The 28000-nt window shown below is 34.3% G+C and overlaps 1 protein-coding gene across 2 annotated transcripts; it reads right to left on the bottom strand.

Annotated features, from left to right (window-relative positions):
* Positions 1-40: 40 nt before the first annotated feature.
* Positions 41-28000, bottom strand: LOC136811783 (ubiquinone biosynthesis O-methyltransferase-like). Of its 2 annotated transcripts, XM_067068412.1 has the most exons (6): positions 27882-28000; positions 26689-26912; positions 25901-26140; positions 24275-24434; positions 23431-23582; positions 1345-1672 (listed from the first exon to the last, which is right to left on the bottom strand). In XM_067068412.1, exons 1-5 carry the CDS (start codon positions 27964-27966, stop codon positions 23464-23466), a joined length of 828 nt encoding a protein of 275 aa, XP_066924513.1. In that variant the 5' UTR covers positions 27967-28000; the 3' UTR covers positions 1345-1672; positions 23431-23463. The 2 variants fall into 2 exon arrangements, with proteins under 2 accessions (XP_066924514.1, XP_066924513.1); XM_067068413.1 differs by lacking the exons at positions 23431-23582; positions 24275-24434; positions 25901-26140; positions 26689-26912; positions 27882-28000 and adding an exon at positions 10320-10541 and having other exon boundaries at positions 41-1672.

The raw sequence follows: 28000 nt of genomic DNA on the forward strand, positions 1-28000 counted from the left end.
AAAATGAAAGAGTGAAATAAAGAACATGACGTTTGTAATATTAAAATGCTGATAACTTTTTTTTGACATTTTCAGAATCTATAATCTAAAAGAATTCCCTTCCCTAAAACAAAATATTAGAGAGGAAAAATAATGCTCCATTCAAACAAACTAAAAAAAATGCTAAATTATATACAAAATATACAAAGCAAGAATCAATGAAGGAAAGATTGAAAGATTTCAGGGCTAAATTACTTTTAAAAGAATATTTTGAGAATATTTTCAGAATATTGCCTTCATTAGATCTTTCTTTTTTTTTTCTACAATATTATTATATTATTAATAACTTTTTTCCAAAGCATTCAATGTATTTGAAAACGCATGCGCGATTATACCATTTTTTCTACAAATTAACATTTTTGCGTGCGATGATGAATGCTTTGAAAATGTTTTTCTCCTTTTTTTTTCGAATTTTCTATTTCTACATAAGCCAGTAAGAAAGGAATAAATGTTGAATAAATTTGTTATAGTTTATCTAAAGAACAAAGACTTTGAGCGTAAGAACGAATAAAGGAATCTTTTTCCGGGACTTGGCGGAATAAACTTGTATTACAGACGGCGATGCGACGACACGGCCTCGAAATCGCGCATCTGCTAAATAAGCAGGCGGGAAAATATTCAACGGGCGGGAACGTTCAATTAATCAACTTGACATAACAAACAAAAACTGATTTCATTAAAAAATACTATAGACATTTGTTGGATGATTGGTATTTATAGTTGAGTCCACTGTTATTGTCCCAGTGTTCAACACCATCAACTGTAAAACATACAGCAAATTCAATGTCATTACAAACATCATCAAAATCAAGTTCGCCGAGTGGCTTCATGAAAAAGAAGCGATCTATTTGTCCGTTAAATTCTTGTTGAACAAACTTTGCAGGTAAATCTGATGACGTTTTCCAGCCGTCTAACGTGATACGTACTTTAACGTCCTTACGGAAGGCAATATTACGTACGGCAATAGCACCGAATAAATTAGAGCCGCCGACGAGACCGTAAGCTACCATGCATACATTCTTTAATGACAATTTGGTCTCGTTGTAAACAGTCTTGTAATTGGTTAAGTTCGTTTTGGAAAAAGCAGGTGTCGTGTGTAGCCTCGGTTGATAGACGAACGACTTTTCTTCGAAAATTTTGACGGAACATAATAAACCACCCTCGTCATCTGCAAAGCGAACACGTTTGCGTTCTTTCTGATGTACTTTTTTCGGATCGAGTTGAAAAATATCATTTGACGTAGTTTTCTGTTGAATATTGACGGTGAAGCGACGTGTGTAAGTACACCGTATCAACGACGCTGTATCTTTGCCAGCACCGACTCCACCATAGCAACCGATTGTTTGCTTCTGATCGACTGCACAGCAACCGATGGTTGTATTTGAATAACGCATTTTTCGTGAACGTTAATAATGACAGATCAGGTTTAATTTTATCCTTGATAATTGACAGTTGACAGATCAATGATAAATGATTATCTTTAAATGATGCTTGGTCCTTTTATATGGATTATATTTTAAAAGGGTAGCAGCCTCCTTTCTTCCACTTGTTTACACTCTTTTGTATTGTTTAGTTTCGTCACACACACAATGCAAACACCAACACTTTTGTTGTCATTTACTGTAATTGTAACCTGAGAAAAGAAAAACAACAAAATATTAAAATTATGTGCGATACAAACAGGCTTGCTTTTTTGTCAAGCAATGAATTTTAAGAACAACACATAAACAATCTAATCATGATTGAAGCATGCATCCAAAGCATGCCAGGGAAAGATATAATGAAAATTATGCGACAAGAAAAACAAACTTTAGAAACCTCAAACGTCCGTCGTAAACTCTCATATCATAACACAACTTTTACTTCCCCCTCTCTCGCAAGATATCGTTTAAAATTGATTGACCGATTTCATTTTTTTCTGCTGAAATACCATTTTATAATGGTGTAAATCGTTTAGGATAAAAAAAAAACAGTCAATAAACGACAAAAAGTAGTAATTATAAAGAACAATCAAATTTTAACTGTTTCATGTTTTATTCATGTTTTATTTTTTTGTTATGAATTAACTGTCATCATCAAATCATTAATTAATTTTGGGTAATTAAAGTACATCAAAATTTGTTTTTGACGTGTAAAAGGTCTCTGGAGGGGTCGAACTATTTATTCAAAAGATACCGACAAATTGGGCGCGGTTTGCATCAAAAAGCAAACAAATTTTCCTATATTGCGGAGAATTGTAGAAAAAAGATCCCACTGGACAATTTCGAAATTAATTTTCAAAAGGTTTTTTACATTTATCAAAAAATTCGCGAAAACATTGACATTGAAATCCTCTACCCTCATATATTTTACTTAACATTTTTCGAATAAGAAGTCGATATCGTAAAATTATTATGTATCCAAAACCTTCACATTTCTTTATAAGAACCAGTAAATTTTTTATGAGGCTCGGCTGTTCTTATTTTTTTGGCACTTTGAGCCTCAAATTGTTCTTATCCTGTTCTTATTTATAGGGTGAAATTGAGTTATTTAAGCTTCATACCCAATTTTTACTACTTTGTCTCCTAAATTGCTTGAAATTTAGTAATTCCAGGCTCCGCATTGATCTTAAATTGATCTTATTTTTTGGCAATTTTGAGCGTCTTCTTGTTCTTATAAAATTTTTCTAATAAAAAAAAAAAGTGTAGCAATTGACAAGCATTCATTAATGGGGACAGCGAAAAACACTAAAGGCAGTCTCGCCATGATTGTGCTAGTTATTAACCTTTGACGATCGTACGAACCAAAGGAAAAACGACATGGATTTCTCTGCATGAAATTTTAAGCCAACCCATCAAATTTAATAAGCTAAGTTTTGCTTTAATCTTCCAATAACGGTTTTAAAGCGTATGTCTGAGAGACACAAGGTTGACAAGCGAGTACGTAATGTACCTCACCAAAAAATGTTGCTCTGCTTAGACCGCACAAAAAAAACCTCAAAGATGTAGGTCAACTTGGAAGGCACGCTGCTTTTGAAACGCGTGAAAGATTTCACGAACTATCTAAGTGCAGTGACGTCCATAAAAAAGTAATTATGGAAAATCCATAATTTTGGTGAAAGCATCTTTAATAAAACAGCAACACACTAAAAAGTTATATACGCTTTTTTTATAAGAATATACTTTTTTTTATAAGATTATTCATGATGAAATTGGCCCAAAAATTTAAGAATATGTTTTAGATGATTTTCCCCAAAAAGCTAAGAATAACCATCATGAAATGAAAAAACACCATTCTTTAAAAAAAAAGCGTGTAGGGAAACAATCGAAGTCCACTTAAAATTACCATTCACCTTCATCAAGCACCTACCAGCAGATAATTGTAAAGCTTTTATTTAAGCGAACAAAAATAACTTATACCAAACACTTAAACTCAGAATCTTCACATTATGTAGAATCTTTTCCCAGCAACGGTTTTAAAGCATATGTCTGAGATTCACAAGGTTGACAAGCGAGTACGTAATGTACCTCACCAAAAAATGTTGTTCTGCTTAGACTGCACAAAAAAAACCTCAAAGATGTAGGTCAACTTGGAAGGCACGCTGTTTTTAAAACGCGTGAAAGATTTCACGAACTATCTAAGTACAGTGACGTCCATGATAACCTAAGACTATTTCGGTAATCCATAAAGAAAACATTCCAACAAATAAAGGATGAACAAAATACCATAAACAATATCTGTGTGTTTACTCATAAAATATAGTATCGCAATGCTAGACATGACCTAGAAAACGACAGAAAAAAACCTGTGATTCTTTGGAAACTGGAAAATCCATAATTTTGGTGAAAGCAACTTTAAATCAGCACCACAAAAAAGTTTAAACTATTGTAGTCCACCATTCACCTTCATCAAGCGCCTGCTATCAGCAGATAATATAAATCGTTCAAAAATAACTTTTACCAAACACTTAAAATCAGAATCTTCACATTATGTAGAATCTTTTTGCACCTCGCCACCACTTGCTCAACTTCAGTATAAAATTTCGCGCACTTTTTCTTACCAACCTCTGTTCGAGCTGATAATGCGCGAAATATAATAATATCGCAGGAAAAAATCTACACAAACTCCATCTAGCAAGGAGCTCAATACCCACAAACAGACATCAACAAACCATATGAATCTAGTATTGGTAGCAAAGACGACAACACACTGTTTGCTTCAAAGCTTGAAGAGGAAGTTCAAAACAAAATTGTTTGTCGTTTTGCTTAATTTCCTGTAGTTCATATACATGATTTTATGATCAATGGATTTCGGACAGAATATCGTTTACCGGAACAAATTATAAGACAACAAGCTTGATAAACTTTTCGTCGTCACGACCAGATTAGCTTTACATGACTAACGAAGACGCGAATCTTTTACAGTTGAGCCTACTCATAACGTGAATTTCTACAACTTGATTGTCTCCTGGAGCTCCAACAAGTTTTATGGTCCCTTCAGTTCACGATGTCATATAAAAACCTTACTACATATCTAGGAATTTCTCTAACTCGAACAAACTTGTGTTCCCGTGCATGTCCGAGTTATGGAGACACCATTGTATTAATTTGAAGATCTTGCGCTTTGCTTCGCTATGTTAGAGGGTCAAATATACGGGTGTAAACCCAACTATCCTTCTTGGGACACCCTTTTTTGGTTGTTTGATTGCGGTTTCAAAATTTAGGTAGGAGTCAGAGGAGTTCAATTCTGGGTTTCAGTACAGATAATTTATATTTCTCCTGTCTTCAAATTACACATATAATTATCCACTTGCCAAAGACCAAAAGACATCCCTATGGTTAAAGCACTATCCCATATATTTAACAAATTTTTGGTACCCGTTTCCAAATGACGTCTAACGTAACCTTTGGACACGATGAACCGATAGGAAAATTTTTGAATGTTTGTATATTGTTTCCTTTTAGAAATGAAGCAAAAATCGATCGCATAGTAAAGTTTCCTGCTACTAAAGCAATGACCGGGTAATTGATCTTAAGTAGAGTATTAGTGCAGTTCAATTTTAAGTAATTGAAGGATTGGTAATGACGCAATAATGAAGAAGGATCAAGGAACAAGCTCATAATCTTTAGACTCGTTAGGTCTATGCTCAGATCTTCAGAAATAAAGATTTTCAATACGTTGTTCTATGAGACACCATGGAATTCCAATAATAGACCTTATCGGAGTTTTTTCTCTAAAACAGCGATGCATTGTGGGATTGTTTCGGGGGTATTACAATATAGAATTCCATCAAAGAGATTTCTATTGTAATACCCCCGAAACAATCCCACAATGCATTGCTATTTTAGAAAAATCAAAAGCTCTGATAAGATCTATTAATGTGGTTTGTGTGGCGAGGGTTAGTTCTGGGGGCACAAAAGATAAAGAGTTTAATGTTAGATCTTAAGCTAGTTAACATGGGTATCCTTCTCACTTCTGATTGTTTCTCAGTCAAGCGGCTTCTCACACTATTCGGCTATCGACCCTTAAAAATTGAGTCTTATGAAACTAGATCCTTTTGTTGGATAAGTTTGTTCTTATAACTAGTTTTGGAATTATAAACAATCAAATGCAAAGCTTGCCAAACCAACACTTCTAAATGACATCCAATGAAATATTACATCAACTGTCAAACCTATGGCAAACGTATTAGCAGCTTGAATTCAAAAATTTTTGGAAATTGAATTCAACAGAAGAACAACCGGCCGGGTCTCTCAATTCAAAACAAAAACAAAAGTGTTTTATTTTTAATTCGCTGACTAACCTGGCAGTTGCAATGTGCCAACATGTTTGTTATTATCAATTGAAAGTCTTAAAAAAGGCTCGACTTGATCAGGATCGAATAGAGAAACATATACCGGGTGCGCCACAAAAAAGTTTCTCTCTTTGAAACTAATTTTCTCGAAATCTAAAAATTTTAAAATAACCATTGGACCATTGAACCATTTCTATTTCATTGGAAAGAAGAAAAAAAAACTTAAATTTTAATGGGTCATTTATTAAATTCGATTCATTAGATCAAAAGTTATGTCCAATTGAATAAAGATGTTACTTTCAGAAAGTGCTCGAAAACGTTAAAAATCGACCTATCAAATTTTTACTTTAAATTTGGCAATCGCAATAGTAGCCTTTACATGATTAAGAGCATTTTTCATTAACTAAACACATAAATTTTGAAACTGAAGGGTCCAAAGGTTTCAAAATCTTCATCAAAATTAATTTGATTTAGTTTTACCGAAATTTTACTCAGACTTTTGGTTATAGACTGGATTATAATAAATAAGTCTATATATAAGGCTGAATCTACCTCGAAACCCATATTTGATGTATTGTTATGAATTCTACCAGATTTTTTGGCCTTTTTCGACGAATTTTCTTCCTTTCATTGAAATTCAACCTTCCTTTAAATAACAAAAGGTCATTTAGACAGCTAATTATCATTTTTAATGACTGAAACAAAAATACTGATAAATCATGTAATTATGCTTCTGAATAATTTGATAGGTCGATTTTTAACGTTTTTGAGCACTTTCCAAAAGTAACTTTTTTATTCAATTGAGCATAACTTTTGATCTAATGAATCGAATTCAATAAATGACCCATCAAAATTTAAGTTTATTTTTCTTCTTTCCAATAAAATAGGAATGTTTCTTTTAAAATTTTTAGATTTCGAGAAAATTACTTTTAAAGAGAGAAACTTTTTTGTGGCGCACCCGGTAGCATAAACTTATGAAAGAGCCTCGTTCGGGGTTCAGCAATTAATCGAAGAAGTTTTGCAGAAAAAGATATCTTAGTATGCTTCATACAAATCCAGCCTGCAACCGCTGCAGCCCAATAACTTTTGAAGCGAAGTCATAGCCCTGCAGTTATACCGATTATAAGAACCATTGCATACCAGAAAATATCTGGTGCAATGGAGGAAATCATAAATTGTAAGAATGTAAGAAAAAGGAGAATAGAGAAAAACACAACATAAACTTAGAAAAGAACCTCGCGGCGCCATGACCCTGCAGTTTTACCGATTATAAAAACCAGAGAGAATCCGGTGCCATGGAGGAAATAATAAATTGCAAGAAGTGATGTAAGAAATGGTGCATAAAATCAAGAATAGAATAGAATCAAAAATGTGGTTTTAGCACCAAAGAAATGCGCAACGCAAATTTCTTGAACAGAAAGTAATAAAAAGATTCGGTTAAACATCAAAGGATATAGAACTGACCGTGATGAAATTGCAAACAATTTCCGGGATGAAACTATTGGGGCCAATTAACGGAAGTAATTATCGAGTCACCGACAAGCGGAAAATTGAGTATTTTTTAGCAAACCTGCGTACACTCAAATAATGTGGTGTTGCAAAAATTAAAACTTTGTGAATGAATCCAGCACAGCCTACCTTTATATAGGAACGGTTTAATTTTGAGGCTGGGATGTTCTTACTTCAGGGCATAAATGCGGCGTTTGAGACTTTTTAGCCTACTTTGATCTCTTTAGCCTCTTAATTTGCTTCATTTTTGCCTTAGGTTTGTTCTGTAATAAGGTTCACTTTTTAGTAGCGTTAAAAGCAATCAAAGCATAACTAGCCAACCAGCTGCAACCAACTAAAGAATCGGTTAAACTGATATACCGGATGGATGAATAGATGGAAGGAGAGATAACTGAATTGCTGTGTTAATGAAAGCCATGCCAAATACACTTACTAGGTCAAGTATTTTGGCATGCGCTAAAGAAACAAATGAAACAACAATATAGCGTAACAAAATTCAGTGCAAAGCCAAATAGCGTCATTGTTCGAAAGGTTTTAGGCTTCTGGATAATGAAAAAAGTAGCTAGTTTCGAGGCCAGTTTAAACGAAATTCCCACAATAGAAGAAATAAGTCCTGGCCTGATAGACCAAGACATACGTACATACGGTAAGAAGTCCTTGTAAAGAGTAAACATAAAAATTGCATAAGATCTTTAGATTGTATGATAAAGTTATAAGCAAAGTAAACAATCCAGTGCAGTTAAAATCCTTTTGCACGTGAATTAGGTGAAAAAGCGTGATTTTAAAAGGATGTCTTTTTAAGGAGATCTGACTAACCCTTTAAGTGCCAATGTCGTATATATCAGACATGGGCTATGTTGGAGGGCGAAGCCCTCCTGTAATGCAGTGTAATGCAGTTTGAGTTAGAAATCGTCATTTTTGGTCTAACTCACAGTAATTGGATTGGGCTTCATGGTCAAGCAAAAAAAAAAATCAAAATTAGCGAGATTTTAAGCTAAAAAGTCAAAAAAATGCAAAAATTTGACAAAAATCCACTTTTTTAAGATTTTGACCGTTTTTTGACCATTTTTGGTCAACGAGTGAGCCAAGAACCTCCAAATTTGGCCCTGATTTACTTCTGTCCTCCAGCGAATTAATTTGAAGTTTTACCACTGGGCACCTTTCTATCATTCAGATAGGTCCGCGCAGCTTTAGCCGCCGCCCACCTCACCCTTCCTAAATCGGGCGGTGCCGAAGGCGCCAAAAAAGAAAGAGGAGACTCTAAACTATCCAACGGACTATAATAAAAGAGCTTCAAACTCCTTCTAGGTTCGGAGATATAAGCCTTTAATTTTGAACAAGCAATTTTCTTTAACAAAACGACCGTGGCACTTAAAGGGTTAACAAAAGACAAATTTTCAAGGAAAGTTTAAACACGGATGAAAAAAAAAACATTCACGTGAAATTTATTAGATTTGCGGTTGATTTGGACAACGTCGATTTCTAAATATATTATACGGCAATTAAAATGAAATAATGGCATTGCGAACCGCAACGATATCCTAAAGCTATTCAAAAAGAAAACCTCAGAAACAAAAATTTGTGTTAGTCAATACAAAACATTTGAGCGCATTGAAGTAAACAAGTGTAACCAAGTCACAGAACGCCGACTTCTGGTGCACCCGTTAACCAACATTTCCGAGGGTGGAAAACCTCTTGAAAAAGAGAAAAAAGTCTGTGCTCAAGAGGATTTAAGTGTTAAATCTAACATCGTGTCTTCTAACTTTGTGTTTGTCAATTCGTTCGTTCGTCCGTCCGTCCGTTCGTCCGTTCGTCCTGTTAACGCACAGGAAATAATGCCCAAACACATACCAAAGAATCTACGCTTTCGCTTTAACTCAAAGGTAAACCGTTTTATTTTGATAAAAAATATTTTTGCGCCCAAATGACGTCAAAGGGAACATTCTCGCCCGCGTATTAGAATGTTATAGAAAGAGTATTGTATTGCTACTACGAGAAGGGTTTGCCGTTTCAACAAAAATGAGGCAATACGTCTTTAACTACTTACAAAACTACTGTTTACACTAAAAAAATCTTGTATTCAGGTCAATAAATGTCACAAACAATACAAATTTTGAAAGTAAACAGTTATGTAACGGGACAAGGCAAATTTTTTGGCATTCAAAGATTATTTGCCAACATGTCTTAAGCAATGCCAAAAGATCTACATTATTAAAGAGAATCTATAGAGAATCTATAGAGGATTTAAGAGAATCAGAAAAGTACACCACACTGGAAAATACGTTGGTACTTTATCATCTCTTTTTTTTCAAGCCGGTCCTTATTGGCGCTATTTTTTGGCCTTTGGTGTTATAAGGGCCGGTGTAAAAAGGGAAGATATGGTTATACCTGATCAAGGTAGCGAATCAGGAGTAAGTGATTCAACTTTTGAAGAGGTGACTCAAGTAGCATGATAATTTAAATGTAAGGAACTTCGAAATGAAAAACTTGAATGTAAATTCAAAGCAATATCAAGGGCCCGTGTTATGCTCAGGTAAGTGAAGAGGCTAATAAACATAGTGACTAAGGAGGCGTTACCATAGTTTAAAATTCGCTTTTGACCCCTAATAATATACCTTAAAATGCCCTTCCAGACTAACTTTTTGCTCTTAATATTTTATTTGAAAAAAGTAATGGGGCCATGGCCCCCTGCCTCCCCCTCCCCGATTGCATGGGACATGACATATTATTGATCATTGAGTTGTTCTATAGATTACACCGTTCATTCTCTATAATAATTTTCATTATAGAGCCTACAGAAAAGATCTTTAGTACCCAATCCTCTCAACATTTACATAATATGTTTAATAAGTATATTTATCCAAAGTGAAGTAATTACCTCGTATAGTTCTGGTCCTCAATTAATCAATTTAATTAATGGTCCAAGGGGAAATATGAGGCAAACAAAATGATGTAACTATATAAAACAAAAATGAAAAACAAAATTTCTGTTATTTACCAGTATGACAAGATTCAACAGCTTCAACCAACAACGACATATTCGACACAATTCTTGTTTCTTCTACACTAACTACTCCGACAACGACCACTCTTTGTTTTTGTTGATATACTTCCGACATGTTCCGATTAAATATAAAACACCTTCGACCCCGTCCGTCTGTCCACCTTCTTCGAAAGTAAATTTTCTTACGAAGTCTTACGAAATCATCATTTCGACAGAATGTATCATCATAGATATGACAGACGACACAATAATCTTTAAAACTTTTTTCTCATTAAATATATGAAGGGATTTTGAATTGAATGACGGTTACAAAATAAATGTAATATGATCAGATTTAATATCTGAAATTCTTTGTGTCTGGTTTTCGTGACCTTTATACAATTTATTTTCATCGAACACAAAAACAGTAGGTGGCCACCAATTTCACCCTAAAGTTACAATAGTTTAACGCGCAGCTTTAAAAAGGGTTTGAATAAAGCTAGTTAAGATTTCATTGGACCGCTACTTAAACTTTGAATGAAATTTGCCATCATAAAACTTTAATTAAAATCAGAGAGCTCCATAGACATAAAAAATGAGTGCTTATAACTAAAATCAAATGTGAATGTCAGACAATGACTTTATTTGGTGTCTTAATACCTTTCAAAGCCAAATTCTCCGATAAAGCTTTTAATAATAAACCATCAAATTTCACCCCCGATGGAGTGATTTATTAGTGGTGCCTCTACTATGTCACGTGGAAAAGAGCTCTTCTTCACAAAGTTTTTTCCTGTGTTACACAACTTTATGAGGTCATTTTGAATGTTATTCTTTCAGGTAACAGATTCCAAGCAGCTGAAGATATGACCCAACAACCAGACATTATAAAACAAAAATATTTTTTATAAGCACATCAAACTGAGTAAAAAGATTTCGAATGAGTACACCTTTTCGACCGAAGTCACGCGGTCAGGCGCGTGCGACTTTATTATTTAATTTTCTATTGTCTTTAGGTGCGAAAAAATACTGGGACGGTTTTAGGATGGGAAAACGGACAAATAAATGCCGGCAATTGGTGGCTACGGTCGAAAAGGTGTATACTAGTCAACAAAGATAACTATTTAATAAGAAAAAATACTACACTGTAGTAGGCTTCGAGACCAGCTAGAGTTTTTAAGGAAATACTTAGTCATTATAGATTATTTATAGACCTAACTAACCAGCCGCCAAAGATTCGCTATCAATCAAATAAAGAATAAAGACCGAATGTCAAGACTTCAGAGTACCTCAACAAAGTTAGGCTGCGCGCATTCCCAGAATTGATTTTGATATAGGGGATGCGTATCGTGTTAAAAAATTCCTGTCCGAGAGTTACCTCAATTTTGAAGAAAGAGAAACCCAATGATTGTGTTAACCTCTAGCTATTTAAATTTTAAAAAAGTCCTTCGGACCTAGATCGAAGGATGATGATGATGATTTAAATTTTTGATTGAAATTTAATGAAATTGAAAGAAATTGAAAGATCTCTCATAGAAAACTTATTAATCAAGCTGATTAAGTTTCTAAAACTCAAAAACACAAAGACGGGGGGTAACTCTCGGACGAGAACTTTATACACGATACACAGCCCCTATATCAAAACATATCAGAGGGGATGCGTACAGCCTACAAAAAAAGGTTTGATACAGTATCTCGGTACGTTGGGTATGTAAGTTTCCCAGCTGACACACGATGTTGTTTTAACGTTTATCTAACATTTACAACATCCATATAACGTTAGATTAACGTTGAATAAACGTTGTGTGACAACTGGGTTCTTATGAAAAGACAAACGAGTGAATATTCTCTTGCAAACAGATTTTCCTTGGAAAAAGATTCACAATGTAAGATGATACAACAAAGCTGGAAATGTGATATCCAAAATGATCGATATCGTTGACCTCCATTGTTTAAAGCCAGAAAAACAGGTTTGAAACTCGATACATGTCTCAGTGTCGGTATGATTTTGAAAGGCATTGTCTTCGATAATTTTAGAAAAAAGTCTAAAGCAATCAATAATAATCTGTCTTGTAAAGTAAATAAGCAAATACATAAATATACAGACCGATAAAAAGATACATGCATAAGAATCGAACACAATAGAGGAACGGATGTAATATCCTCCGATATTTCAGAATGTGTCCAACCTACGAGGGAGTAGAAACCAGAGTAGTTATACCCAATAATTCTTCTCAAATAACATTGGTTGAACCGGAAGAAGCTAAATTCACAAGTATAATTATACTACTAAGCTTTACAGTTTTTTCTCTCTCTAATTCGATCCTCAAGGGGTCTATAATTTAAATCTTCGAATTAGGAGAAAGATTCGAATTAAGGAAAGTATTTTATACGAGAGTCAAACTGAGGGGACTAATGTTTTAGCTCGAACTATAAAAAGAATCGAATTATAGATGTTCGAGTTAGTGAGAGTTGACCGGCTAACAGAAGCAAGAGCACTAGTGGATTTGAGACAATAGAGCAAGTACGTCAGAAACATGCAAAGGAGTGCAACGCTCATTAAAAGACAATGAAATTCCAATTATAAATCTCTTTCTCTAAGGAAGGTCGACATGGTCTAAAACCGCCTATGAAGAGAACAAGAGGATACCGATATTACCAGTCAATCCAAACCTACATTCAGAAGTAAGTTTCCAGATCGCTTTACATACAATGTATCAACTAGGTCAAAATGAGAAAACGCGGCAGAGAAAAACCGGAAAGTGCACTTCCGATACCCACTAAAATTGACCGTGATGAGTGAATAATAAGTAAAAATTGTAACCATGCCTTTTAGTTCACCGAAAGTTTTGGCAAGAAAAACGGTTTCACAAATATTGGGATTGGTAACCCTAAAGATAACGTAAAAAGTAAACCATGGGTCAAGACCGACACCCTATATGAGGTCCAGAGAAAAATAGGAACGGAAATGGGCCACAGGTCACGACCTGACATCAATGCTTTGCAATTGCCGCAAAACCAGTGAGGTTTCCAAGGATTTGGTCCCCCAAAGATTTTGATAACGATAAACCTTTTTCCTTTCGTTTTCTAGCGGATTTAAGCTTTCGACTGGAGAAATCCGGTGTTCCGGCCTTTTATAGAGTCCCCGGCTAGCTACACAGAAACTTCAGCTAAAGTTTGTTCCCTCCATTATTATTTGCTTTATTTCGACTATGCCTGACTGTGTCGTCTAGCTTGCTAGACTACTGAAAAGGCTAGGAATAAATAATGAGTTATATAATGAAGAAGGCCTAGTTTTGATTAGGTCACAGGCGCGTTGAAAGTCTGACTGACAAACGTCCTAAGAAAGTTAAAAGTACAAGTAATCCAGTAATCTGAAAATATTTCAACAGATTTTAAACATAATATTATTGTCCACGGCTAAACTGGAGATGAGAGGCTATGAGTATTGTCACAAAAAAATTATGAAACATTACATAGCGTTCAAATTACACGTCTACTTTCACTTTCGGATGCTCAAATGTCGTAAGGTTTTCATCTGATGTGTCTAAATATAACATGATACGTGGCAGTTAAAAGGAAATAACAGGAATATTTCTAAAAGCCAAGTAACTTTTATCATGTCTAAGATTATAAAGTTATAAGACCAGATAATAAGCAGGGTATTACATCAGATAAGCTCTATCATAGACATTTTAATACGAGCTTTGATTGATAAAAACTTAAAACGGTCTCTGAAATCGATACTCAAGAAACTTTCAAAATAATTATGGTATTGGTGAAAAAATTTATCCCTTGGTGGTCATTTTAAAAGGCAGAGAACAATCTATATAAAAATATTAAGGCTTCGATTACAGAGCAAGTTAGACCATTTTAGGGCTTTGCGGACTCTAAAACACCCGATTTCTTAGGAAAATGGACAAAAAATACTCCCAAAGAGGTTAGAATAAGATAATTTTTAAGAACATTTTTAGGCTTTAAAACTTAAAAAAGTTAAGAGCAACCGAATGCTTTAAAAAGTTTGGACGTCCTTATAAAATAACGTTTACACTGAATGCATCATCCATTGCGATAATGCTAAATTATTGTTTATTGATTTGAACAAGATATACACATACAGGGAGTTTCGAGAACCCATTTTTCGTAGGTCAGAACAAGGAAAAGACTCTCACCACACGTAATTGGGAAATGGCACAGCAGGTAAACAGAGGAAGCACTTCAAAGTTCTTGAGTGGTGGTTTACCTTTTTTTTGCTGACGTCATCAGTTTATTGTTTGTTAATCGAAATGTGTCAACAAAAAATCAGAAATAACTCTAAGAATTATCAAGAAAAGTAACAAAGATTTGACACCTTGAACTCTTTAACTTACATAAGTCATTTAAAATACAGCATAGGTTACTTAGTTAATTTGTTAATTAGAGGTCTGAAAATTATTCATAGTTAAAAATTCAATGTGAAGTTAAAAGATCTCATGCTAGCATTATGGTTTATTCTAGATGTTTTTTAATAAGAACAAACTATAAGAACATAAGGCTTCGAAAGCCAAAATGCTAAAAACAAGTTAAGAACCTTTTAAGGCTTAGCAGACTCGAAAACACCCGAAATGTCTCAAAATGGAGAAAATAAGAACATTTTGAAGGCTTAAAATTTTTTGGATATTCTTATTAAAAAAAAACGTGTAGACGAAAAAACATTACACGCTTTTTTTTTTATAAGAATGGTGTAAATCCATTTCATCATGGATATTCTTAGCTTTTTTTGGGAAAATCATCCTAAAATATTCTTACAGCATTCTTAGGTTAGGATCCTAATTGACGATTTATAGTTTAAAATGGTCTAAAAATGGCATTCTTAGCTTGAGTAGCAAAATTCTATGATGGTGATATTCTTAGCATATTCTTAATTTTTTGGTCATTTTCATCATGGACATTCTTATAAAGTGTATTCTTATAAAAAAAAAAGCGTGTAATGGAAATTATTCGGTTATTTTAAATTTTCAGACAAAAATTTTGTCCTGTTTGAACTTGTGAAGTCTATCTGTACTCCAAAGAGCTGACCCTATTAGCTTGTTTCATTGCAGAAAAATGTCATATGAAAGTCGAAGAAGTTCATAAAGAAGTCACTACCCACGTCAAGAAAGGGCTTAAATCCCTTGCTGACGTCATTGGAAGGTCTAGGGTCTAAAAACAAAAGACCACTCTCCGGCGTGAGTTCCAGAGTTAGACAAATAGGGATTTGCGTCAGCTGGTTACATTCTGCGGTCAAATAGAAAGAATAAATTTCAAGTTTTACTAGTTTCTAAATAACTCTGAAGGTTATCGAGTCTGCGGGCTGCAGAATGGGCTCTTCCAAAAAAAAATTTAAATATGGGAGGGGTTGAGGAATTAACTTTTTTTTTTTAATTTACCCCCGGACAATAGATATCACCCCTGGACAATAGATCTCACCCCTCGGACAAGCATCAATTGACCCCCCCCCCCCCCGACATTCAAAATTACCCCTAAGCAGAGCAAATTAGCCCCAAAGCAAGGCAAATTTGGAAGATTTTTCACTACCCCCCGGAAAAAATATCTAATACATCCTCCACCCCCGGTGTACAAAAAATTTATGGAAGAGCTCAATGGAGCAGTTAAAAATGAAAAAAAAAATGGGATGAGCTGGAGTTTTTATAAGATACTTCACTAATTGGTCATTTAAAATAATAGAGATGACGCGTTCTTTAGAAAAAGCAATAAAATCCTTTGTCTCAAGATTCAACGACCAACCGAATCATCAAAAACCTTGTAAAAACTCCAGCTTGACCCAAAAAAATAGGGGAAATACACCGGGATTCACTGTCCCAAACGAAATTAAAGAAGAAAGAGGGAATTCTCCTGATCTCCATAAATCGGTGTTCCGACCCTCTTAATTCCTTTAGTCAAAATATTTTCACGAGGTCTGACAGAAGGGTACCATATGTAATAAGAAATCCGTAACATTACATGGTTAAGCGTAAAACTTAACAACCTTTATTCCGTCCATGATAGAATGAAACACACTCCTTTTTTTATAAGAACAGCGAAAAATCTTTTAAACTCTTGATGAGGCTCGATTGTTCTTATTTTTGGGCGACTTTTGTTCTTAAAAAAATGTTCTTATTAAAGCAAAAGATTGTAGTAAAGCAAGAACTGTCAACATTAGGATGCATGCATCCCCTCTGATATGCTTTGCGATATAGCTAGGGGTTGCATATCGTATAGAATTCCCGTGCAAGAGTTACCCTAAATTTGAGATAGCGTGTTTCAATTTACAGCGTTTTCATTGCCTGCACAAATTTGATGATAAGACTGGTTTGTCACTCTCCTTCGCTTTTCGAGTTTAAAGAAACACAGAAGGCGTAACGTTCACTCAGCCTGTTCGGTAAAATATACCCCTCGAAAACATAAAGACGGGGGTAAATTTCTGGCGGGAATTTTATACACGATACGCATTCCCCTAAATCAAAATCAATTTCAGGGATGCACACAAGTTATGTCATTATGAGTAAGAATCTTTTTTCCTATCCAATTTTTTCCTATTCAAAGTAACGTATTGACGAGTTGATATTAAAATGGCTACACTTTTTTTATAAGAACATTAAAAAATTTTGAAGCCTTCGGATGCCCTTAACTTTTTGAATTTTAAGCCTTGAAATGTTCTTAGAATGTTCTTAATTTCGCCATTTTGTGAGTATTTTTGTGCAATTTCCTAAGAAATCGCGTGTTTTAGAGCTCGTGAAACCTTAAAATGTTCTTAACTTGTTCTTAAGATTTTGGCCATCGAAGCCTTATGTTTCTATATAATTTGTTCTTATAAACAAAACTTGTATTGATGAGATGATATTGAACTGGCTATTCTAGGTCTTCTAGTAAGAAAAAAATTACTCCTATCTCCTGATCCATTCTTCGTAAATACATGACAGCTGAAAAGTTCTTCGAGAAGAATTATTTTTTCCTATTTTCTAGAAAGTGGATGGAATAGATACGGTATCTTTAAAGTCTAACGTGTTATAAAAGATAATTTAAAATTAGTGAGAAAAAAAATAGTGATAAAAACGTCATCTGTAAAACGCGCAAAATTAATTTCAAGAAGAAAAATTTCCCAAATCTTCTTTTCGGTTCGCAAAAGGTGTGAGAAAAAATCACTATGGTAATAGTTACAACTTAAAAAAACAGAATTCCTTATCTTCTAACACAAACTCAAAATATAAACTTTTGACGAAATTGACTTTTTCCTAACCATCAGAGTTAATCCCAAAGGTATAAATATTTCGAGAAAAAGGGAACAAAAACTGTCCATAATTTTCACAATCGCCTCCCAAGTCTTTAGGCAAACAACTCACTACGCTACTGATTTGATTGCCACGACGTTTTGGTTTCAGAGTTTCGTTTGCACATCTAGAATTTTAAGTCACGGTTAATATTTTACCATAGTTTACTCCGACCCTTCATAACAGCCGAGAAGATGGAATGAAATGCAATAAATCGCAAAATTTCGTACAAAAACGTAAAAAAAAAAAACAATATATGGCAATAAAATGAATAATATATCTCGCATTCGTGAGTCAGACTTTAAACACACCCCTTTTCGGACACAGCACGATACGGGGGTGATCAATTGAAAAGAAAAATGAAAAGCCTCAGTAAAGGATATTGAAAAATGGAAAATTGATAATGAGCAATGCAAATTAAAAAGCAACAAAGTTAATTTATTTTATGACACAGTTTCCAACTTAGATTCCAGTATATTTAACGGTCTTTTCAAGTGAAAAATCCAAAGCCAAAGAACGTAGAATAAATGAAAAAAAAAAGTAAAAGAAAATTATGAAAAACTGTGAGCACACTGAATAGATGCTTCGTGTTTCAATACCAATCACAGTTAGCGCGAGTCCTTTGGTAGTTTGTGTATGGGGTTGAGGCATTTAAACATTTATAAAGTCGAAGTCATGCTGTGCGAGTATGGTCGCGTGAAGAAATTGAAAATACAGAAAGAAATATTATTGTAGTAGTGGTGTTATATTTGAAAACCCTGTCAAAAACTTAGATCAGTGCTCCAAACGTCCAAACCAAAGGGTGCAAAAGGAAGTGAAAGACATAATGGTAGAAATGAAAACAGGTTCCGTATACATTTAAAGGAGATCAAAAAAGGGGTGCTTCTGAGTCAATCAGACGGTGCGATATAGGCCGAGAGGCATTAAATAAGTTTTCGGATTATCAAAATAAAAACTTCACTCGCGAAACACAAAACTGTGAGGTAATAACTGCAGAGATGAATTTTAATTTAATTTTGTGCTTCGCGTTACCATTTTTTCGTGCGCATCTATCCACCAAATTAAATTCTTGCCTTAGGGTAATTTGAGCGATACGGACACGGAACCCGACAGGGATTCGATGTGCATCGCTAAAATTGATAAGGAAACCTGTTTCATAATTTCTTAATTTCTAGGAACTATTTCACTTGATCTACCCAAGATACGCCTCTCAAGTTTTCTGTGAGGTTTTTTACTACCTCAGCAATGCCTGCAAAAAAGATAAATTTCAAACTCATCCGAAAATCAGACCTTTTTGTTTCGATAATCCAAAAATTCATAATAAAAAGTGGGTGTAAAATCAAAAGCGAAAAAGAAAACGCGAAAAGAAATCAATGCCGACGCGCTCCAATAGTTGGACATTTTTACGACGGAGATTTAAATATTTATCGTTAGTCCTTATATGGAAGTTAACAGCCCTCAACCGTTGTTTCTAAACTCCCTCCTGGAGGGTTATCACTGACGTCATCAGTCAGCATGAAACTTCGTGCTACACAAAAAGAACAGTGAATGCATGCTGGAACCTGGGGAGAAGGAAGGAAAATTAATGCATTTTTCATGCACTGCCTGCTGATTATATAATCACAAAAGTGAATTTGAAATCTAGAAAATGTACTATGTATAACATCAACCCATTCTTTAGAAATGAAGATTTGACTTTCTCAATGACAATGCCTAATGCTGAATAACATCATCGGCCTTAGCAGCCAGGGGCAAGGACTAAAATGTCAGACAATTTTTGGTAAAAGCAACAAAGTCACTATAATCTGCCACTGCATTTTGGCATATACAACGGGTTTTTTTAATTGATTGTAGACCTCTAATAATGAAGCGTGGAAAAAAGTGAGAAGGGAATATCTTAAGTGGATTAAATTTCGCGATTTTCGCGAATTTTTTCCGTTTTCGCGAAATTAGTCCTCGCAAAATATTTAAAATCCTGAAACTGGCCAAAGAAATCGAGTGAAAAGGATGCCGATTCCTGAGATTTGTGCACACGATGATATGTATACAGATGAAAAACTGGAAAATTCTTATCAAATTCAAAGTTAGACAATAGCATATTTTTTCATCATTATTCGAAATTTTCAAAGAAGATTTTATAAATTATTCCCAAAATGTTGAGAGTCTAATTTCTTCAACACACAGTCAAAATTTCTAAAACATTTTTTCATTTTGAAAAGTAGTAACATTCTAAGGAATTAAAGCATCGAATGTACACTTAATCATACCAGAAATATCCGAAACATTTAAGTACATACCTCAAATACCTCTAAACCCTCTAAAAGTGGAAAATCCTTTTAGTTCTCTGAGATTTTAGTACTGAACAATTCTGTGTTAAGAGGTATAAAACCTTTTAGCGAAATAATTTTGATAACCTTTAACACTAATAAGGTCTTAATTTATCTTTGATACCATTGAGCTTACTGACAAATTTAGTTAGCACCCAAATTAGTCCCCTTAAAAAGTATTGCATTCTATTTAATATGACGGAAAATCCTTTGAAAGATTTTAAATTATATAATGGAAATAAAATGCAAAGAGCTGTTTACTTCAGTATCAAAACTTAGAAATTTCATCATTTTTCTCATCGACATACAAAAAATTCGTGCGCGACTCCATCAATTTTTTCATAAAAATGCCGAAATTTAAAAAAATCGTGCCTTTGATACAGGTTTGCAGATCTTGATTATCACGCATACAAGTTTTTTTACTCTTTATTTCATTATAAGGAATATGGCTAAAAAACACTCTCCGCAATAAATGTGAGCACCCCCCCCCCCCATAGATTCGTCATTGAAGGATGTTGTGGTCAGCAATATAACATGGGTAAGAAATTTAGATGAGCATGGATTTCGTACACTTAAGAAAAATCGCTACGAAACCTCATTATCCCTTTAAAGTAAGTTTTTATCTGGCCACTCAATTGTCCAAAATAAGTCCAAAATGAGACATCCAGGAGCCAAAATGTCTTGTTAAAATAATGCACGTCAATGATTATACCATAAAATTTCGTTTGGTAAAGTAAGGCCGTGATAAGTAATAGATGATATGTATCTATCATCTGTCAAATCAAATCCTAATTGAGCTTCCAAACAGCAAGCTAGCGATCCCTGAGACAATGTCAGAAGGTGGTGAAACACTGAAAGTCACTCACTTGACGAAATCCGGAAAAATGAGATATTTTACGAAAATTTTGTAGAGAAAATATCTTGAGCATAATGTTCTGAACGGAAAAGACTTTTGCAAAAAAAAACACCCAAATTCAAAGTTGAATTTAATAGCTGCTTTCAGGATTAAACAGACCGATTGGGCTTTTCTAGAAAAAAAAACCGTATATCCCTGTTGAGGAGGACCAAACTTTTGTGGCTGGAAATGCTGTACAGCCCTGGAATTCCAGCCAATTTTAGGTTTAAAATCTTCTGGAATTCTAAATTTTTGATAGGATTTAAAAAGTTACCCTCATGGAATTCCCGTTATTTTTGACAGATTTTTGTATATCCCAATGGAATTCCATGACATACTTAAACCTTACCCCTTGGAACGAAAATGGACCTCCTCAATAGGGGGCATACGATTTTTTTCTGGAAAAATCAAAAAAAACTTTGGGTAAAACTAGGTTTGAAAGTATATTTAGACTTTTCTCACTGATATTTGAAAAAGCTACATCATTTTGTCCAGGACAGAGAGGGTTCTAGGTTTGATTTTGTAAGAGGTATAATCTGAATTTACCCTAAGGTAATCTTTTTAAAACAAGTAATCCCCAAAACTTCTGAGCTTTAAAGTTTCATCGTTAAAATTTATGCCAGCAACTAAGGTTTATTTTTGCAAAAGTCTCTATATTTTAGAACCATAATTCTAGACAGCTCACAGTCTCACGCCTCCCCTTGTTACTGCACTACTAGAACTTAATACCCCCAAAATAAATAAAAGAATAAATTAAAAAAGAAACATGTAATATTATCACCTCAAATAGTAGAGTACACTTTATAAACGACGTCAGAGTTGTAACAGCAGTTAAGCAGTCTCGTAAAAAAGTAAGAATTCTATTTAGCTCTATGAAACATCTCGATTTATATCATGAAAAAAGATACTCGCTCTCCCGTCAATACTTGTCAAAGTATCATAATGTACGCAGGTGCTTTTAAAAAGTATAACATTTTTCGTTTGGATTCAAAAGTTGAACATTAAAAGAAATCTCATAAAAGAGAATATTTAATTATTTCGGGTTTTCAATAATTCAAAATCTTCGTACAGATTCAGAATCGTATTGAAAAATACAGAAGTGTGAATTTTCGACGCAATAAATATGCATTGAAAAATGCCGGTATTCATGATATGGGCATAATACCGATATTACATAGATCATAAAAGTTTCATGATTTAGGTGAATATATTACAAAATATAGACGAGGGGTAAATGACTTCCAAAAAGGAGTTAAATGACCAAATAAACATGAGATCGGAAACTTTTTCAAACTTTTTTTAGTGGGATTTTTAGAGATGAGGTTTTAGTGGGGATTCAAGATTTTGACACTTCATAGAGATTTAAGGATAGATTTCGGATTTTTTAGAAGAATGTGTCAGTCCTTTTCGTTTTTATTAAGAGCTGTTAAACAAGAAAGGTTCCAGGCGCTAACCGACAAATCACGCTTCTTAGCTTTTGATCCATAACACCCGGCACTCTCTGCGTGAGAAGCCGTGATGTCAATTAATGCCTGATGACAGCAGTAAACACTTTTAAAACATTAATTTGAGGTAAACAAGAGGTGCTAAAGTGAAACATTCGGTATCTTTTGTTGTGCTTGAAGCGAATCTACATTAAAAACCATTGCCATGACTCTTAAGTGAGAATGCAAACAACGACATTTTAACTTTACGCAATAAAATTACATAACAGTGCCGTAGCAACTGGGGGGCAAGGGCAATAGTTTTTTCAAAAATGGTTATTTGCAAAATGCAAAGTTTTTCTTTTTTAATTTGTCATAAATGTCACAATTGAGTGCATTTTCAAGCTATCTAGAGCTCAAATTTTCAAAATTTCCCCCCTCGGGCCAAACCAGTTGGCCCTCGCGGTGTCAGCCCCCCCCCCAATATGGAAATGCTTCCTACGGCACTGCATAATATTACCTAAAGTAGTTTTTCCTGTTCAAAGGCTAGCATAATTTGATCGGCTACTGATTAATTTGGTCCCCGGCTAATATTAAACCCGATTTTCAGGCATAAAGGTTTTTAAATTGTTCTTAGTAAGCTTACTTTATCCACTTATTGGCTGAAGAACGGCTTGAATCAGCATTTTCTTAGCCATTCTGAAAACGATGTTGGAATTGTTCCGAAGGATTGTTCTTAAAAATTAGTTGGCCAAAATTGAGCCTAGTGTTGTTTGAAGATTTAATATTGTTCTTATGACAAATTAAAAAGTCTAGTATGTTAGACCTAGACTTATTCAGATAAAGTAGAAAATGAGCGAAATATATAATAGTTGAACCAAATCAGGACAAATTGTAGCTTATACAAATTCATTATCGTCCTGTTACACGTTATAATTATCGTGCTATCCCATAATACCCATATTATTGTTTTACACGTCTTATAAACAACTTTAGACTGTATAAAAAAGCATGCGTCCATCTTCAGCAGACTATAACCCTGAGTTTCAACTGCCTCAATACCCGTAAATATCCACTAAAATTGTCTTAAAACTGAAAAAAAGAAGATAAATTCAGCAAAGTCTCCTGATAATTTGATGCTAATCCATGATTTTATTGAGGAATAGTTTTGGATAATAAAAATAGATTATTTACCTGTCATTGTCATAAATCATTCGTTTAATTTATTCAATAAACCGGCTTTCTTGCCGTACAAGCATAATTCATCAGGTCAATGGATGTCCAAGACCATTGGTTTGTTAAGGGGTTCAACATCATGCCTTTGAATTTGATATCGACCATATTGCCTATAGAAAGGAAAGAGGTTTTCTTTGTTTAAGAATTGCAAATAAGATCCATAGATCAGGCCAAATACACGTTTGTTATATAGTTTTAAGCCAAAGATGTTCTTGACACGTCCTTAATTTCACCATTTTGAGAGTACTTTTGCTCATTTGATTTCGTGGCATTTGAAAAGTTCATTTCGTCCCCAACTAATTAAATTGAGTAAGCCCGATACGGAGGGTGATATTGTCTACCGTAAGTTGGTCTAATGTCGACATCCCTCATTTAATTCCGATGCCCTTCTTTTAGATAGCATTAATGGTAGGTTGAAGTCACTGATTGCCAAAGGATTTTTTTTCTCTTTGACCGGCAATTAGCAACCAGCGATTTCAACCTTCCTAATATTTCCAGCTCTAAAGAAGGGTGTCAAAATTAGACAAGGGATATTGACATTAGACCAACAACGAGAAATTAAAGAAAAATTGATCAGAGCCATGTAGTAGATCGGCAAATCGTGTTTAGTCTAAAAGCTGCTGATAATATCACTTAAAGTCAGGACGGTCCTTTCAATATATGATGACCCCATTTCTCCTATTCTCCAAGTAAAGATAGTGGAGTTAATTGGACTCGTTGAGGATACAATTTAAAGCTTATCTCTCTGAAAAGGAAAGAGTGTATTATACCAACCACTAAAAAAGCTTGGAAGACTGTTTACCTTTTCGTAACATATCGGTCACTTCATAGGGGGTAACAAATTTATTCTCATCGTGTGTATTTTCCGGAACGATTCTCAGCACATATTCTGCCATATATTTGACCAGAGCTGTAGATAGCAGTGTTCGGTTGATTGTTGTCAGCACAATGTACCCTCCAGGCTAGAAAGTTTGAGAAAAAAAAAATTTTAATTATTATTTTCAACACTAAGGGAAAACTGTATTAAATTAATAGGTATGATTGTATTAGTTACATTGGAAGCAGAACGAAAAGCAAACTCCGCTCGCTTTGCTGAAACCAGCCAGTCTATAGGGTATTATATCCGAAGCTGTGGTCAAATATATACTCTATTCTTTCATATAAAATGAAGATGAGAAGCCAGCCAACTTAATTCAACGTTTGACACAAAATAAAGAACGTTGTTGAAAAAAATGTGGAATTATACTGGTATAGTAGTGACAAGCCTTCGCTTGAAGAAAGAATTGAATTATGACCATCCTCAGTTGTTAAGGTTTTTTGGCACGTTTGAAATCAGAATCGGGCTTCTCTTTATGCAATCACGTGCTTTCTAACATTGCGAAAAGAAAATCTCACGATTTTCCATGTGAAAAGAATGCTATCTTTTGTGCAGGCGAACATGATTCTGTTATTAAACTCGTGTGCGAAATGGCACGATTTAGAAATTTTAGTGTTTTTAGCCTTTAATATGAAATAAATATATAGAAACCGATAGAAACTGAGATTGTTTTTACAAGGACTTACTCCTTCCGAATCTAACTTTCATATTTTGGAAAAATTAGACTAGATAAGGTAACTGTGGGACAAATATAGACTTTCTGATAATTCCTTCAAACTTCTTTTTTAGTCCTAGGGCTTTGTATAAAAAAAAAAAAATGAAAGGTTTTGTAATCGTGTCATTATCCGGAAACCTCTATAATTTTGGTCTGAGTTAAAGATTCTAGGACAATTTTCCCGGGGCGATTGTCTGGGGGCATTTGTCCTGGGGGTAATTGTCTGGGGGGTATTGTCTAGGGGGTTATTATCCCGGGGCAATCGTCACGGGGGGCAATTGTCCTGTTACCGAGTTAAAACATAGTTACACATAGCCTAAAAAGTCACGTGCAAAACATGTGAATAGCACGCAATTAAAAAGAAAGGTATACCGCCATAACAACAAAGTTCATTTTTTGAGGGTTTTTTTTGTTTATAAGGAAGTTTATGGTAAAAACTGTGTGTTAGCAGTTTTTACCCGTTATGACAAGCTTTAGACATATCAAGGAATTATGTGGTCACCATGAAAATAAAAACAAAAACAATCAATTATACTACAATAATGAGCTATATTTGGGTTTTCAAGAGTGTATGCGTATGCATCAAGTGTGGTTTAGTGTATTGGTGCATGGATAGGAATTTGGCGTACTAAAAGTCCCATCTACATAAAGTAAGGCAATAAAGTAATAAGAAAGCTTGGTAATAAATGACTGAAAGTGGTCGTTTCGTAGATATGAAATCGCAATTTAAAGTAAACAAAAGTTTTCTTTGAAGCAAGGTTTTTTCCTTCGAGAAGTCAGCTTCTTCTTCCTACGTCAGACTCAAAAACGTAGTTAAAAATTATATACATACATACCTTTACAGCATTGCAGCAAGCTTCAACAAAAATTGAAGGATTATTGACATGTTCAAGAACTTCTGATGCAATCACTACATCAAAATGGTTTGGATGGTCTGATGAGATAGTTTCAATGTCGGTGCATTGATATGTCAGACTGTCAATATCTGGATCTTGGTCAGCATGTTTTTGTGCAGCTTGTACATTTTCTTCTAATGGATCAATACCAGTCACTGTCCCTCCAAGCCGTGATAAAGGCTAAAAGGATTCAAAATAAAAAAATAAAAAATGAAGACAAAGTTATACAGTTTGATTCTATGAAAGTTACCCCCTAAGCAAATTTAACCCCTCAGAAAATAGTCCCCATTAATTTTACGCAACAATATAACTGATAGAATGAAATATAAATTTGTCACATGAATACACTTTAGAATGACTTGCTTGATATATAATCAAATTCAGTTCTTAGTCTCATTTCAAGTTGCCTACATTCAAATTATTGGAATTTAATTTGGCTATCAAAAAGATTAGGTAAATTTAAAATTCAATTCAATTGCAATTTCAACAGATTTCAAAGCAAAAAGTTCAGTGTAAAATGATAGAAAACAATCTGTGCTGTTTTACATGACGTACTTTAGAAATCTATTTAAAAAACGATGAAAAACAGGAGAATTTATCCAAAATCTATGCTATCTGTCAAGAATAAAAACCCATCTGAATGGTAATTTCTCAAAGCTTTTGATAATATAAAACCACAAGTCAATTTTTAAACTCCTATGCTATATGGAAATATGGTTCTTCTTTACCTCAGCAAGAATTCCACCACCACATCCAACGTCCAAGATATTGAAATTCTTCAGCGGTTTAGATCCTTCAATATTTCTTCTCTTCTGCTTGTAACACATATCTTGAATCAACAGAACTCTCAACTCATTCATTGAACGCAAAGAATCATATGGGCCACCTGGCCGCCACCATTCACCGACAAACTTTTGAAATTGCTCCATCTCTTTGGTTGAAACTGTTTCACCTACATAAAAAACAAATTTAAGCTATCATCTGCTATCATGGATGATACCTTCTGAAAGACAAATTCAAGGTAATTAGTTATAAGTTGGTTATTTTACCAGAGCATGAATTGCATAGAATTTTCAGTCCGTTTCTTCAAGTAGTATTCTACCATTGAGATAAAATCAACAAAATACCTTGCAAATGTGAAGAGGAGTCTCAACCCCCACCCCCAAATTATATTACTTACCCCTAGATACATCCTCTTATTTTTGAAATCTCACGATTTTGCATTTTTTGCATTTCACCTGAAATTCTCATCTTCAACATATAATGGGTTTTTCCAGGAAAAATTTTAATATGGAGGGGGGGTGGAGGATATAACTTTTTTTGGAAATTTCCCCCGGACTTTTGAACCCCCCAACAACAGGTCTAACCCTGGTAACAAGCATCAGCTGACCCCGGGAAATTCATAATTACCCATAATTAATAAATTAAAATACCTATCATACAGCGACAATATATATTCATCCTAAATAGCTTGAAAAATACTATTATACTATGTATAATATACAAGGTATATCCAAAACCTGCTTAAGATCAAATTTTTAAAACTTTGATGGAATTATTCTAGAGAATAAAATCACTTTAACCTTTTCTAACTGAGATGGAAAATTCTGACAAAAACTTCTGTGAGACGAAAGAACTTTGATCACTGAATATATCCTCCACCCCCATGTATAAAAGTTTTCTAGAAGAGACCAATCATTGATCTTATTTTGCTGAAATTTTGGTAGCAAGCTTTTATCATTACTTGTGTCAAAAAAGGCAATTTCTGCCTGTCTGTAGAATACAGGATTTTGACAGCTGGCAAAAAAATTGGCCCTATCTCAAATTTGAAAAAAAATAAATAAAAAATAGAGGTTGGGCCTATTATATATCAATAGACGATGAGTTCATCAATGCTGTCAAAATTGGAGTTATGACTTACCTTTTCCAGCTAGTTTATTTGAGCTTGTCCGCAGAAGACGTTGTGTTGACTTCAGCGGGGACCTTCTTAATGCGCTTTGATACATTTTTAAAATATTTTTACGAATTATCTGTATTGTT

The sequence above is a fragment of the Clytia hemisphaerica genome, unplaced genomic scaffold (assembly GCF_902728285.1).
Source record: "Clytia hemisphaerica strain Z4C2 unplaced genomic scaffold, Clytia hemisphaerica genome assembly, whole genome shotgun sequence".
NCBI classification, from domain to species: Eukaryota; Metazoa; Cnidaria; class Hydrozoa; order Leptothecata; family Clytiidae; genus Clytia; species Clytia hemisphaerica.